The sequence below is a fragment of the Schistosoma mansoni genome, chromosome 6, assembly GCF_000237925.1.
Source record: "Schistosoma mansoni strain Puerto Rico chromosome 6, complete genome".
Lineage (NCBI taxonomy): Eukaryota > Metazoa > Platyhelminthes > Trematoda > Strigeidida > Schistosomatidae > Schistosoma > Schistosoma mansoni.
Window position 1 is genome coordinate 6,542,117 of NC_031500.1, and position 17,480 is coordinate 6,559,596.

General features: G+C 32.3%; 1 protein-coding gene across 1 annotated transcript in view; it reads left to right on the forward strand.

Moving 5' to 3' along the window:
* Positions 1 to 7,017: 7,017 nt before the first annotated feature.
* The window catches only part of Smp_085680 (serine/threonine RGC), a gene marked incomplete at both ends in the record, with an annotated part of 32,229 nt that continues 21,766 nt past the window's right edge, over positions 7,018 to 17,480 (forward strand). Inside the window, 2 exons of the mRNA XM_018798097.1 lie at positions 7,018 to 7,036; positions 12,698 to 12,842. Of these exons, the coding sequence (XP_018653073.1) occupies positions 7,018 to 7,036; positions 12,698 to 12,842 (164 nt within the window). The remainder of the gene's footprint in view (positions 7,037 to 12,697; positions 12,843 to 17,480) is intronic.

Genomic DNA, 17,480 nt, shown 5'->3' on the forward strand with positions numbered 1-17,480 from the left:
AGAAGCACTGGACGGCCGTTTCGTCATATTATGGGACTTCTCAGCAGTGCGCATCCACGATCCCGCACTCGCGAGATTCGAACCCAGGACCTAACAGTCTCGCGTCATAGCACTTAACCGATAGACTACTAAGCCGGCATCCAACGGTGTCAATGTTTAACTTCAACCAATCCACGATTTTTGAGCAACTGTTCACTAATTGTCTTCAGTGAGTTGATATCTCTACAACAGACTTGGTTGAACTCCACTAGTCACTGCTTCCCACTAATGTTTATTATCCCAATCCTATATAATGAGTTACTACTTATTTTCAACTTTTTCTTCAAATATTCTTAATATTCGATTCGTTTTTTATTTACAATTTTAGAGGTGGTATTCAAGTGGTCTAAATGAAAATGAGTATAATATTCACTTCAAAGTTGATGAGTATATGTTAGTTTACAAAGATGCATATTGTCTTATCTTACCTATTTAGGTCAATTGAAATCAAGAAAGTGTCTTATTTTTTTTTTGATCTAGAATGTTTAATTATTGGTTATATATTATTATCTCATGTAAATATTTATCTGTAATAGTATGTTTGTTACTGTATTCCCTCTTTTTACTACTACTACTAATACTACTATTATTATTATTATTAGTAGTAGTAGTAGTAGTTTTAGTTCTATTTTCTAAACGCCCAATATACATCGAACTCATCTATCAATTTATCATTCATTGTTAAAAGTAATAATAATTTGAATTCACAATTTTTTTTTGTTTTTCACTTAGAAACTGATAGATAAAAGGGTATAATTTTGTATAAGTTAAATGTTTGTACATGTATCTATATGTATTCATTTGTATACATGTTCATTAGTACAAAATCTAACAGTTTTGTTTATATGCTTTAAAATACCATAGTGATAATAAATATCAAAAAAAAATAATTCGAAAAAACACACCGGGAAATGTATAAAAACAATACAAAAAAAAAGAAGGAAATGATCTTAGTACTATCGCCCTATCACTTGTTGAAGTGTTTTCGAATATTTTGAGTTACATATATATAAATATATGTAGATGTTTATTCTTAGATGAGATTACTTGCCATTCAACTTTAGGATATTTATAAATTGTATTTGATTAAAATTGACAAGGCAATAGGAAATATGAAATATGAATAATGACAAAGTGATTCCTTTCTTATTGTTTATCCATTACGAGTGAATTATATCTTTATCAAATTGTAAGTTGACTATATATATCACTATCCTTATCATGTTTTTTTTCTGTGATTTCATAGTTGTTAACTGACTTGTAGAAGTATATAAAAATTATTATCAATATTGCCATTTTGTTCAGTTAAGAGTACTTTTGATTATTTCATAGATCACTTACTTATTAATACAAAATTGTTTCATATACCTGTATCTCAGAGTTGATGTTCACTATGGGACTCGAATCCAGTACCAGAAATATACTATCCAGATACATGCCTACGTCAGGTTGTGGGTTTTTTTCCTGTTTGGTATTAGCCTGGGGTGTCAGCCTAAACTATTGTATATTGTAAGTAAAGATGGACAGTAGCTGATAGTGGAATCCAGGACGTGCATTTCGTCCTACTTGGGACTTGTCAGCTGGATGTACCTCCATCTCAGAGTTGATATTCACTCTTGGACTCAAACCCAGTACCATTCGCTTCAAACAGCGTCGCCTTTTCCCACTTAGATACTGATTCGTAATATCTACAATACCAAGTGAATTTAAACCTCAGCCAGCTGCAAAAGCAAGTGACTATCAGGACTCAGTAGCTAAGTATATAACGCGATGGTGTTTGAAACAAACGGTACTGGGTTCGAGTCTCAGAGTGAACATCAACTCTGAGATGCAGGTACATCCAGCTGACGAGTCCCAAACAGGACGAAACGTGCGTCCTGGATTCTACTGCTAGCCACTATCCATCCTTGCTTATAAAGCTTGTGACTTCAGACAATATCGAGGCAGTCCGCATAGGATGTACATATGCCAACAAGAGATTGATCAATTACAGTCCTCAATAATAATGAGAAGATATAAGAAAACAACACCAAGTGAAAATTGTTTCATATACGTTTAGATTAGAATGTTGTTAATTTCTTAGAGTTACAACATAAATACTACAGTTGAATAAGTCAGTATACAGGAATCGATATGTTATCTGAAAGTGTTATTCTAACCATTAAGGTATCAAGGTATACATTTACATCTAATTAATTTAACAATCAAAAAAAGAAATGATGATACAAAATTCCATAAGGATTTCGATCAGAATTTGTAAAGTACACTGAAATATGCGTTACATGTATTTCAATAATCTGTAAAAATAATATTTAAATTACATAGCAACTTTATCAGTTGACCTAGATCAAATAAAGATGAGATTGAAAAAAAGAAAAAAAAAAAGGCGATTCAGGAAAGAAAATTTGTTTTTCCACGATCTTACTTATATTTAAGCTGCACAATCATATTTGTGTAAGTTAAATCATCAAAAAGAAAATTTTCATTGCTCAATTGCCTTCTTTCTTCTTCAATGACATAATAAGTTTATTTCGCTATTTAAGACGGGATTATTAATTTGAGTGTAGTAAACTAGTCAGTTGATGTTTATCTGCAGATGTATTTCTTCTCCCTGATCATATGTAAACAGTTGTTTGTGGAAAGTATTGAAGGATATACCTTCCAATTTATATCAGTTATACTGAACGTTTAATGTTTTTCAAATGATTAATTTTTTATTGTTCACAGTTAAACTTCAACACTGAACTTGTTGCAAGTTTATTAATAATTAACTAGTAGATGGTAATGATACCTTGATAAACCATCCTTGGATTACTGTCGAAAAATTCCTATCCCTAATTCTAGTAAAATTTCAACTAAACAGGATGAAAAAATGTCTGTTCATTCTGAAATGGAATTCTTAAGCGAAGTTCAAACATCACTGATTTTTTATCATCATAGTAGCTTTGGATAAACAGTTTTCTAAACGTCAATCGCCAACTATACATAAGACGATAAAAAGATATTTTATTTGTAGAAATCTTAGTGATTCAAATCGAATACTTCCGATGTTTCATCAGTTTATTAGCTTCAGTGTTTTCATGGAAATAGAAGAAATAATTGTAGGTACATTAAATCAAGTTTCAGACCATATGTAGTCACTATGTATATTATATAATCTTACATGGGAAAATAAATAAGGAGTAGACAGATAAATGAATAAGAGGATGGACCTGCTTCAAGTAGCTTAATTTATCTATGAAGAAAACAACAAATAAGTAGATGTACAGATACGATTAGTTTGAGAATATTTTTAAGTGAATATACATAGTTAAATGTATCATAAATCTCATTGTACTTATCAAGTTTTCTTCGGAAATTTAGTTCCATTTAAAGATGTTCAATATATATTTAGTTCTTAAAGATGGAGTATAGTAAGCCACTGGCTAAGTACATTGTTTTCACTTAAAATCCATGAAAGAATTGGATCCAGGACTATCAGATTAAGCATCGAAAATGGTGAAGACAAGTGTTTTGTAATCTAATAGATCAGATATTTTAACTTTAGTTTGTCAACAAGATAATGTCGTTGCATTCATTATGCCGACGCTTGGTCCACAAACAGGTGATAGTACAAATTCATGAGTCAACCACAATGGAAAACCTGGAAGCACTGAACTGCCGTTCCGTCCTATTATGAAGCTCATGAGCAGTGCGCATCCACGATCCTTCACACGGAACTTGAACTCAGGACCTATCGGTCTTAACCTCTAGACCACTAAGCTGACATCCAACAGTGTTAATGTCTAATTTCTCATCTATAGATTTCAAGCAAGCACAGTCAATAGTAAAAAAAGTGAAATATTTATTAATCCTTCACTTGAAACGCTAGGGTGATAATAAACTTTTTGATCTATTATTTGTACACCATATATTGTGTAAATTCTGTACCAATCAATGTAAACAATGCTCAGAAGGTTTTCACTACGTCGATAGCGAATCAGGTCTAATTAAAGCGAAATTATGTTTTTCCAAATTTTATTAAAAATTTAGTCACAGTTGAACATTCTAATGAAAGACATCAGATAGATTTTTATTTGTGATAAAACTTATAAGGAGTTTATATAAGAACTTTCGTCTAAATTAAAGCGAATAGTTTCACAGTATTTGGGCGCCGAGTTGATGTAAGACATTAAATAGGAAGAAGAATATATTTGTAAAATCTCAGCTAATGAATTTTGAAGTAAATCCATTGTTTCGCCTGGCAATCTGGTCCAAGCTTTAGCAAGGAAATATTACGATATGTTTTCTTAGTTGATATTCATTCAGTAGTATCTATCTCAGTGTTATATTACATTAGACTAAATGGAATTACAATTCGGACAACCATTTCTTGTTGTAACTTGAATTCATTGAACAGTTTTTAAACTATAAACAATTTTGAATATGAAACAAAATACTCTCTATGATGTAATTTTATCAATGATGAAGATTATGCCACAGTTAAAAAGTTGACTTCCCATATCACATTACTGATGCGTAGATTGCATTAATTATCTGTTTTACAATAACAATATCTATTACCTAGTTGATTATATATATATATCGTAAGTTATCAATTATTGTCACTGTTTCAAACGATTGTCAAAGCAGTAATTTGTTGTTTATGTTGAATAATAAAGGTGTAGTGAACAAACCACTAGTTGGGGACAATCGAATGTATTTAGGCACAAATTACAGACTATCTCACTAAATGCTGATAACCATACAGTAAACAGTTAATTTGCAAAATAACAATCAATTGTCTCAATCTTAACTGTTCCTTCTGCAAATATCAGTCCATCTTCTCTGATTTCATTGTTCATGCATTTTCATACCGATTGCGTTTCATTTCTGTTCTTTCTTTATCGATCTTCTGCCAAAATACATTCTATGTCTGACCATCACCATATACTACTTATATGAATATAAGCGGACCACACCACAAAGGTATTTTCAATATTTCGATATGAAAATCGGTATTGGATTCTCTCCTTTTTTTCATCTGTGAATGGTTCAGTTTATGTGGGTAAAATAATGTCATTGTGGTACTGTAGTGAACGAAAAAATCAGTGGGGACAACTAAATTCTGAAAGATGAATATACATTATACTCAAACAATGATTAAACAGTTATCCAATACTCATTAGATTTTAGTGATTTTACAACCGATGCTGGCTCAGTGGTTCTAGAGGTTAAGCGCTCGTGCGCGAGACTGATAGTCCCTGGGTTCGAATCTCGCGAGACGGGATCGTTGATGCGCACTACTAAGGAGTCACACAATAGGACGAAACGGCCGTCCAGTACTTCCAGGTTTTCTATGGTGTTCTAACTTCAATTGACTCATGATCTCAACTATTGAGATATTTATTGCTTTGTTATTCGAAATTGCAGTCAATTAATGATAAATTATGAATTTCACTATGTAATAGGTTAATGACTTGAAGCTGATTAGTTTGATACATTTTATTTGTTTTGACCTATACAGATATTTTACCAGGTAGTTTACTCTATACTATTTTGTGAATCCAGTATGTCAAAATATTAAAACTGACAGAGTATGGTGCTCCTAATCATTCTTAATCAATTTCATTGGAAACATGTATACTTGATGATTTCCCTACTTGTACATATAATGTTGATTATCCAAAGGAGTATAAGTCAAAATTGTAGTCAAACAATATATCAAATGTTCAGTGGAAGTACTGTTAGTAATAATAATAATATAACAAGTACAAATGTCACACAATTATGTTGGCTATCTGATGAAAATTTCACTTATCTACAATCATTGAACAACTGTTTGGGTAGGTAATTTATACTTTTAATTTAAAATGAAAATATTGTTTTATATATTTTTACGATTAAGAAAATATCTAGTTTAGATATGTTTCATGGTTTTGTTAATGTCTCAATCCCCCAAATGTCCTGGTACGGCCGAGAGTGAGGAGAGTCTGCTCTCCCTCTCCGAATGCTCTCACATGGTCCTACTCACTGCCTTCTCGTGGCGGGGGTGTTGTTCACGAAATTGAGAGAACGAAAAGTGAATGTCCGGCGCTAAAACCGGGTTGGTTGACACGGAAAGTTCACCTAGGGGAGTTGAAAAACCCTGATTCCAAACCAATGGTGCACATGGGCCCCAATATCCTGAGGGAACAAATGGTGTATGAATCAATCTTTGGTTACCGGCTACCATGGGAATACATCGCCTCACGATGCCCCACTGCCTTGTGGATCAGACCTTTAAGTCAAAGGCTCCGGGTGTGGCCACCTAAGAATACCACCTGCTTCAGTTTGTGCATCTGGGCAGTTTCACAGTCCTCACACAGATCAAATGAGATTTGTGCGGCGTATATACTTTGTACCAATATTCATGCGTTTAAATAAATAAATAATGTCTCAAAACTAGGTAGTTTGATAGTTGATCTTTTATTATTGTTCTTTATGAAGTAGTAAGCACTGAAGATCTTGCCTAATATAATGCTGATGAAAGTTATGCAATTATACCATTTAGCTCAGAGAACTCAACAGGATAGAATACATTAATAAAGATTAATATGCATAACTTTCACTTAGACATCTCTGATCAAATACATACCGTTTTTATTGTACTTAAAAATATGTGGAATGGATTGAAGTAAGAATACAATGTTGCGTACTAGAAACTAATGTAGTGAACAGAACACGTGTGGGGACAATCGAATGTATTTAGGTACAAATTACAGAATATCTCAATAAAATCTCAGAACCATATAGTAAATAGTTAATTTGCAAGCTATCAATCAATTGTCTCAATCTTATTTGTTCCTTCTGCAAATATCAGTTCATCGTCTCTGATTATTATTGTTCATACATTTTCATACCAATTCCGTCCCGTTCCCGTTCTCTCCTTATTAATCTTGAATATCCGACCATTATTATATACTACTTATGTGGATATAAGCAGCCCACACTCCACTAATGATTGCAACTAAACGAAGTGAGTAGATATGTCAGTGAATAAGAGAGATGGTTACTTATCACACTATGGAAACGATAAATTGACGACTAATTTGATTTAGAAATAGTTGTTTCAATATAATACAGTTATATTACATTCAATTATTGTTTATAAATTCGAAAACTACTTTTATTAATGCTATTTAAGTAGTAAGTGAACTCACTGATAAGTTCAATGGGTCTTGTGAGTAACAGTTTTCTTAAACATTTTCAATAATCCGAAAAAAGTTTTATATTTTTTCCACACTTCAAGTTTCATGGTTACATTCTTATAAGCACCATTGAAAGTAAAATAAATTTCAAAAAATATATTTATTTTGAATAGTTTTTTCATAGTTGAAATCATGAGTCAATTGAAACTAGACCACCATGAAAAAGCATTGGACGGCCGTTTCGTCCTATTATGATTCTGATTATTTTGAATAGCTTTATACAGACAATAGCTACTTAGAAAGTATTTTTATTTAATATTTACTTGAGGGGGTTTGAAATATGCACATAGTTTGTAATCTGAATAGTGAAGAATTAATAATATGCATTATGTAACTGGTGAAAAATACCGGTGGTAGAAAGAAGATTGGTTTATAGAAATGGATGGGAATTTTTTTTTAAAATTCAATAGTTTATCATAGTCTAATATTCACTTATCATGTTTAACGTGTAAACTATAAAAATTTTTATCTTTTATAGAATATGAAGCATGATATGTAGGTATCATTACCAGGGTTTGACTTGATAATTTTGGATAAATTGAACGTTGAGTGGAATAAATTCATTTAGTATTGTTTGTTTGAATCTTCCCATTGATGTTTAGGACTGTGACTGGTCAGTCTCTAATTGGCATATGTGCATACTGTGTGTATTCCCTCGGTATAGTCTTAATTCGCAAGCATTGTAGCTGAGTGGATAACGTGATGACGTTTGAAGCGAAAGGTACTGGGTTCGAGTACTAGAGTTAACATCAACTCTGAGATGCAGGTACATCCAGCTGACGAGTCTCAAATAGGACGAAGTGACGCGCATCCTGGATTCCACTGCTAGCCACTACCCATTTTTGCTTACAATTGAGTAGATTGTTATAAATAAATTATTATATTTGTAATATTCCAATGAGTAGAAAAATTGAATTTTCTGATGTTTCATGGCTCAGTGTAAGCCACTTCTTCAGAGAGTAAATAATCAAAGCAAAATGAATCCAAACTTAAATAGTACAAAGGAAGAAAACAAGAATAATTTCTGTGAAGTATGATAGTTTACAAATTATAGCGATACATATCTCCTAACGTAAATTATACGTTTTATGTGTATTATGAAATTTTGAGCAAGAGTTTAGTGAATTGAAATTTAAAATACACTGTTCCTAAATGAGTAACGCATAATAGAGTAGTTTATTGGTGGTTATATATCGCTGTTCCACTACGAATTATACTTTTTTTAATGGTCGTTCAGAGTTGTGTATCAATAGTATCTTCTGATATACCGACATTGAGTAGTGTATTACCAAGTTAAAAATGATCATGTTGGATGATATTTTATTATAAGACTGATAGGTCCTGAGTTCGAATCTCGCGAGTCGGGATCGTGAATGCGCACTGCTGAGGAGTCCCACAATAGGATGAAACGGCTGTCAAGTGCTTCCAGGTTTTCCATGGTGGTATAGCTCCAATAGATTCATGATTTCAACTACAAAACAACGAAAACTTTGAAAAATTTTTCCATATGTTTCTAAGCTGTCTATAAAAAATGTTTTACAGTTGAAAATGAGGCATTATGAAAAAACATTTTTATTTTTTCTTCCAATGTTACATTGAATAGTTAGTGAAAATCTAGTCTGGTCATATGAAAGTTTAACAGATAATGACAATAGAGAAATTTTCATAACAATCATCTGATATATTTCATTACACATATATAAATCATATATGTATAATATGCATAGCTAAACAACACAGTCTACTTGAGTACATTGTTATCAGTTAAATGTGATATTTAGTTTACAGTTTGTTTTTATAAGGTTCATGTTTTAGGCACCTTAGTTACTTCCACTTTTCTCTCTTTTTTTGTCCTTTTTCTTCCTTCTTTTTTTCGCTGAAGAGTCAGTAAAACTTTTTACCTCCTCATACTAACTAAAACTAAAACATTGTATTAAAATCAAACTAACAGATAGAAACAAAGGCGTGAGGAAGGGGGGGGCTGTAAAATCATTTAACTAATGAACAATCCACTCATTCTAAGTATACTCATTTTATAGTGAATAAAAATTATATTAGATAAGGTTTATTAAATAATAACACTATTTGCAGTAATCAGGTTTTTTTGTTGCTATTCAGTTAGACAGTTTTTATCATTTTGTAATGGTTGATAAAATCAGGCGAATTCAACAGTACAGAAAATGCAAACAGAGTAGAAACAACATAGTTTCTGGGATAAAAAATAATCAATTTGTAGGAAAAATGACGCCCATAATTTAAAGGATACATTCGAGTTTTTCGAAGAAACGCATCGTTTCAATATATCAGGTAAATTTGTGGTATTTTTTGATGTTTGGTCATTATTTACAAATATACAGTCAAGGGGAAACTAACTAATCATCATTTTCTAACAATTTACCATCGTTCTTTGTCCCAAAATGAGTTGAGGAAATCATCATTATTTTAAACAAAAGGAGTTTGTTTCCCGCTCAGTAATTAATAATGCGAACAAATCGATGGAGCAACCATGGTATCACGACTAGGGTCTATATTAGCTGATATCGTGATGGCTAACCCATAACATGTAAAACTGAAACACAGAATTCAGAGTACCACGTACTACTCCAGATATGTCCATATGCTTATTATTTAAAGATTTATGTTGTGTTTCACGTTTGCCTAACCACTTCAACAACTCTCCTTCAAACATAATCTTTACAATGAAATATGAGAAAAATGAATGACTGAATATTTGGATCTTAATGTAAGACGTAGGAATGATAAAACTATTGCAAAAAGTAAATGCATGAAAGAAACATGTATGGGAGAGAATTTAAACTATAACGTTTGTTCCCCCAACAGTTTCAAAGATATTTAGTCAAAACTGTCTTCAATAGACCTACGATGTACTGCTCAAATGATAAGATAAACGAGGAATTAGCTATTCTAGTAAAATCCCTAATGAAAAATGAGTGCTAGGAAGAATGTATTGAGAAATATGAAAAAGAACATTCTGAACATGATGAACAAGCAACTTTTTATAAGAATATTTGTCAATATTTGAACGAACAACTTGACAAAAAAATGAATACTCAGTATGGAAAAGACATCTTTTAGACAGTTAACTAATTTTACTCTGTTTTTCAGAGGCATTCGCTATCAAACGTTTCTGACATGACTTTTGTATACAAAAGGAGAGTGTAATTAGTCTGTCTCTGACACGCTGAGTGTTAGTCAAATAAACCTTGCCAATTCTTCAACACTCCTTTTTATCTAATATTTTAAGTATTAGTTGTAAGAGGACATATGAACAATTACTAAACATGACAATGCAATAGAAAGGTAATTATATAAGATAATATAGTGTAAACGATAATGATAAACGATTGTGCGTGAGCAAATAAAAAGGCGTGTAAAACTAACAAACGCATAATAATTAAAATCTTTTTGTCACAATGATTAAGAGTATTAGAGCGGTTAAATGAAATTAAGTGACATTCATGAATAAAGTCATGGAGATATGCTCAATAATTAGACAGTGAGGGATATTTTCAAATGTGAAACCAATGAAAAAAATATTTATTTAAGCACATAAACATTGGTACAAAGAGGTACCAAATATATGTGCGCCACACAAATCATTCGATTTGTGTTAGGGCTGGAATATTGTCTGGGTGCCTAGACCGAAATATTTGGTTATATTAGGAGGGTCACACACGGGGCCTTTGGCCTAGAGATCTGATTCACTAGGCGGCATAATAACCTTAGGAGATACGAGAAGGCAGTGGGTAGTACTTTCCTGTCAGTATCTGTAAACGTGTGGACATATGAGAGCATTTCGAGAGAAATAGCAGACTCTCCCCACCGTCGACCGTACCAGGCTATTAATATAATAAAAACAATTTAAAGGTACAGTAGAGGCAACGATAAGACATACTTTTTTGTATACATAGTTTAGGTTCCATTTCAAAGACTACAAGAACTTTATTATTGTTATTATTATGCGCATCCATGACCCCAACAACCCAGGACTTTAAGTAATTATGATTTTAAAATGTAGGCAGCTAATAAACAGGTTATAAAGTCGAATGAATTCATTTCATTCAACAAACCTTTATATTCTTATTAATTAATAGATGTAATTGTATAAAATAGATAAATAGCTTTTTACTATCCACATTTATTTTTATGTTTGTTTGAATCTTCCCATTGATGTTTAGGACTGTGATTGATCAGTCTCTTTATTGGCATATGTGTATCCTGTGAGGATAGCCTTAGTTCACAAGCATAATAAGCAAAGATGAATTAAGGCTATATAGAGGGAATACGCACAGTATACACATATGCCAATAAAACGACTGATCAATTGAAGTCCTAAACATCAATGGGAAGATTCAAACAAACATTAACAAGTAAATTTAATCTTCGCCCCATTTCACAAGCAAGTGGCTATCAAGACTCAGTAGCTGAGTGGATAACGTGATGGCGTTTGAAACAAAAGGTACTGGGTACGAGTCGCAGAGTGAACATCAACTCTGAGATGCAGGTACATCCAGATGAGGAGTCCCAAATAGGACGAAACGCGCGTCGTGGATTCCACTGCTAGCCAATATCCATCTTTGCTTATAATAATAACAGTTTATAAATACTTTTAAAGTAAATAATAATAATCTGATTATTATTGTTTTGTTTAGTTTCCATCAACAAAATCTTAAGTACTTTACTACTAATTAAATAAAAGTACATGAGTTCATTGAATATTTTTCACTTGTTTACTATTTCCTTAAATTACTTTTCAGTTATTCTCATTATTACTATTATTATTACTATTGTTAGCTTTATTCAATATTATATTCTTGGTGCAATATAGAATTTTCAGCGCAAAGTATTTTAACAAGTTTCCGCTTCTTATTTCTTGATCAATCCTGACGATAAAAATTGAGTGATCGTCAATTCTATGTTAACAGTTCAGGAATCGATATCTGAATAATGTACATTCTTTTCAACGTAGATTGCTAATAACCATAATGTCTTTGATTGTTCTCTTAACCTCGCGAAGCGGGATCGTTGATGTGCACTGCTCAGGAGTCCCACAATAGGACGAAATGGCCGTCCAGTACTTCCAGGTTTTCCATGATGGTCTAGCTTCAATTGACTCATGATCTCAACTATATAAAATTACTGAAATTTCCACGAAACCCCCCTTCTGATAATGTACATATTATTTATGAATTAAACTTAGATTAAGAAAGAACACATCTCAATTAATCACAATTAACTTTTACTGTTTCAACTGTTAATTACGTTTTTCCTTTTTTACTTTAGAAATCTAGAAAAGACTTCTTTAATCATTATAAAACGCCTTCGAGTTTAATTGAATACGTATATTACACTTGTTTTAATCGATATATACAATATAAATATTCCCTATTTATTTGCAATTATTGTAGACTTTAATATAGTATGGATAAATGAACCACCAAATGAATGGTCTATTGATAAAATGATTAGAATTAGATTTTTTGCAACGGCTTCTTCATCATTTTATGGACAAGCTATACAGCTGAATATATTTTCACGTAATCCATTATTAAGGTGAGGATATAATTTTTACATTATTTTTACGGGTTAATGTATGGTGAACAATGGTTACTGTTAGGTATATGTTTTGAATAAAATAACTTGTAGTGCCATGCTTCGTTAATCATTCACCTTGATAACCGTTGTAATACAAATCTTAACGGTGTATAAAAATCAGAAGGCAAAAGTAAGCGGCAGTTACAGTTTTATTGACAAATGACACAGGCCAGTAAGTTATAAGCACATGAGTAAATATCAGCGTGCGAAACAAAAATGACGCGCGCATTGGAGATGGAGGGTAAGCCAACTCACTTTTATCAAGCGTTAATCAATATTTATAGTCAGAAAGAATAAATGACAGACATGTGATAAATAGGATAATAAGTGTACACATACCTACGCTCATACAAAAATGGTCAGGATTAATAAGTGAATGATTAACAATGTGAAAACATAACTCATGATGGATAGGCAAATTGACTTGTCCAGAAGTTAGAATAAGACATATGGTCTTAACATATCAACCGATACTACAAACTGTGTTGTAAGAATAGTAAAACATTGATTTATCAAAATTATTAGTAACCTACTCAAATGAGACATTTAACAATATGATCTCATTATAGTATGATTAATTGAGATCGCTTTTGATCCGTTACATCTAATAATTCTCTTAACTAATTAAAATCAGTTGAAGGGATATAAAGAATGCATCGTGTGTAGTTCAGGAATCTTTATTGATATAAACCACTGGGGACTGATGAAGTTGGAACTACAGCTTACAGATTACCAACTAAGTTATGTAGTTATATTATGCTCAAGGTTAGCTTTCATTGATAAGATTTTTCTACAGGTATGGTCATCTACAGTCAACTGATGAATTGACTAATAAACAAGTTTCAGATTTAAATATTTTGGTGGAAATAAAACAGGAAATCATTTATACTTTTTTAAAGACAGACAATCAAAATTTGGTAAAAGGTTGATCATTCCACGATGATCACATCAAGGCCAGTAAAATGTATCCAAATGTAAGGTTCAAAAATCACTTATAACAATAAGGATTTACATTCACTTAGTATGGTTTGTTTGAATCTTCCTATTGATGTTTAAAACTGCAACTGGTCAGTCTCTAATTGGAATATGTGCATACTATGCGTATTGCATTGATATAGGCTTAATTCACAAGCATTGTAAGCAAAGATGGATAGTGGCTAGTAGTGGAATCCAGGACGCTCGTCTCGTCCTATTTGGGACTTGTCAGCTGAATGTATCTGCATCTCAGAGTTGATGTTCACTCTGAGACTCGAACCCAGTACCTTTCACTTCATATAATAAGAATTTCCGTTTAGTTTTTTATTTTCTAAATACCAACCAGTAATTTAAACGGGAATAATCACAGATAAATTTCTTTTGTTTTTTTCGATTGTATAGTTCAATTGGTGATGTATCATCGTTTTGTTCTGCAACATCTTGCAAAATATTTCAAGTTGAAAATACATGCTGTATATGGCATATAAGTCTGTTTATGAATAGATTACCTTCTTCTAGTGAACAAATTTCTTTGGATGTCTGTGATTTTAATAATTTTAATAATAAAAGTATTATACCAGTTTATTCCGGTTCATCATTGAATTCAGAATGGAATCTTTTAGTTCCAAGTAAGTATCTTCATTATGTTTACATTGTTATGTGAACAAGTAAATATACAAATGCCTTGAGACGATCGACTGTAAAATATCTGTTTATTTTGACAATATTGAGAATGTTCATAGCTGAAATCATGAGTCAATTGAAGCTAGACCACCATGGAAAACCTGGAAGCCATGAACGGCCGTTTCGTCATGGGTTCGAATCTCGAGAGGCGGGATCGTGGATGCGCACTGCTGAGGAGTCCCACAATAAGACGAAACGGCCGTCCAGTGCTTCCAGGTTTTCCTTGGTGGTCTAGCTTCAACTGACTCATGCTTTTAACTATAACAAAAAATTAAGGCAATTTAGTGAAGAAAATTCTTTTCCTGACAAAGTATATACTCAAGCTGTACAATCTTATTCATAGTTAATTAACAAATAAAATGATTTTTAAGAAACAGAAAGACGGTAGCATCCGGCTGTGTATCAAAGAAAGTCGTTTATCAATTGAGAATATGAAGAAAGATAATGAGCTGAAATCAAATGTGTGAAAGATAACTGTCTGCTTGACGAGCATGAGAAGGGTGAATAAAAAATTGTAAACGTGAAGGTGATAATAACGAATACTTAAAATTAAGAATATAAAAAAAATATAAGAAGGATGCATTAACAGTCAAATTATCGTTTGTACAAATTAAGTGTTAGGCTCATGCAAGAATGATGGCTTGCACGTGTCGCTTTGCATACAGAGTTTAAATTTGAAAAAGATGGATTACTAACGCCTCTACAGTGCATACATTATTACTTTACGCTACCCTTCATCCAAAACATCTGGACATTTATTTTTCAGAATGACTGAATCAGAATTTCTACTTCTTTTCAACGATAAGACTAAAAATATGTTGGCATATTTTTGTGCCTTTTCTCTTGTGTTCAAGTCGCTGTGTAGTTCAAGCTTAAGGGTTACGAAACTAGCTTAAGATCCGAATATAGCGTTCAATCAATCAGACGTATCAAAATGGAAATGACGAAATCACATAAAACGGCCCTGAAAAAATATCTACTACTTGGTAATCATTTTTATGTGAGGACGACAAAATTGAAGCCATGATTAGCTAAAAAAAAACTACAAACATTTTTCGTTAAATACTGCTTATCTACTCATAACATTTTTGTTATAATCGTTTATGTACAATCTAAGTTCATTGTTTCAAATCTGATCAAAAATGAGATCACTCAAAGTTCCAATGTTCCAACAATAGTACATCTCATTAAGTATTTGCTCATGAATATAACAAAAGACACGTACTGAAGGGTCGTATCATGTGCTCACTTGGGAATATTAAGAGGTCAAGTCGTATCATTCTTCCACACTATTCAAATTATCTTCACGCCATTGAATTAGTATACATTTTCTAAGATAACACAATGTCATTTCTCTACTGAATCATCATATCCGTGTAAATAACTGGCAACCATTTTTCTATTCATATTTATTTTATCTAGATGTTACACAACCAGGAATTTATTTATTATTTGTCCGAATACTGATTGGAAGATTTCAAAGTATTTTGGTCAAAAGAGTAACGATTACGAGTTTAGGTATTTTGTAAAATTTGTAAATTATGCCAGTAATATGTGTATATATGCTTTATTCAAATAGATAGTTTTATAATAAGACAAATGCTATAGTTAAATTCACTTGGCATTGTTTGTTTAAATCTTCCCATTGATGTTTGAGGACTGCAATTAATCAGTCTCTTATTGGTATATGCGCATACTGTGCATATTGCCTCGATATAGCCTTAATTCGCAAGCATTATTAGGAAAGATGGATGGTGGCTAGCAGTGGAATCCAGGACGCGCTTTTCATCCTACATGAAACTTGTCAGATGGACGTACCTGCATCTCAGAGTTGATGCCCACTCTGGGACTCGAACCCAGTACCGTTTGTTTCAAATGCCATCGTGTTATGTACTTAGCAACTGAGTCCTAATAGCCACTTGCTAAAGGTACTGGGTTCGAGTCCCAAAGTGAAGATCAACTCTGAGATGTAGGCACATCCATCTGACGAGTCCCAAATAGGAAGAAACGTGCGTTCTGGATTCTACTTCTGGCCATTATTTATCTTTGCCCAGAATGCTATAATTGTCTATATATTAATGTGTAACAATTTTTGACCGAAAGATATTGATGATGTTTATTTTAAACACTTTGCTTTTATACCGATGGTTCTGACGTACTTCTGTCCATCTACTGACATATATTCATCGGACTTATGAAATATTTCAATACACAAATATACTTATTAGTGTGAAAAATGTATCTTAATAGAAGTTATAACTGGTCCATTGTTTAGAGTTAAACGGTGATAACCGATTGAAGTGGTTGATTATTTCACTGTTATACTAGATTTTTGAAGTTACCATTGTAGGTCACTGGAATCCTACTTGGCAGCCTAATATTAAAGCGCCTTTTATTTAAGTACAGTTTTTGTTATTAAATAATAATAGCTGGAGAGCCACTGAAGAACAAACAACACTGATCTAAACTGCTAACAAGCATTATATATTAACGAACTTTCTTAAAACCATCTAAATATGAAACTGTATCAAAAATGTACTCAACCTTGATGGGTCGGTGTCTGACGAAATCTCTTCACTGATTCAAAAAGCGCGTTTGGCTTTTGCCAACTTACGTCACCTCATTAATTCCATTTGATATCAATAACGAATAATGAAATCTAATTATTTAATTAACTTCACATAACCTTTATCTGTAGTTTACCTTCGATTGAAATCATGTTTTTCGTCAAATTTCTGTATTCTGAGGGAATTAATGTAGTAGCTTTTTTAAATTTTGGATAGACAAAGCACTTTAGTCTTTTTTGAGTCATTTTGTACAGATATATTCGACATAATCAGCTTGTCACTTGTGATCTTAAACGCTTTTCTTGTGTTTGTATGTATATTTATTGTTTATTTCATTCGTTATCCGTCTTTAGCTTGTCTAAAGACAGTC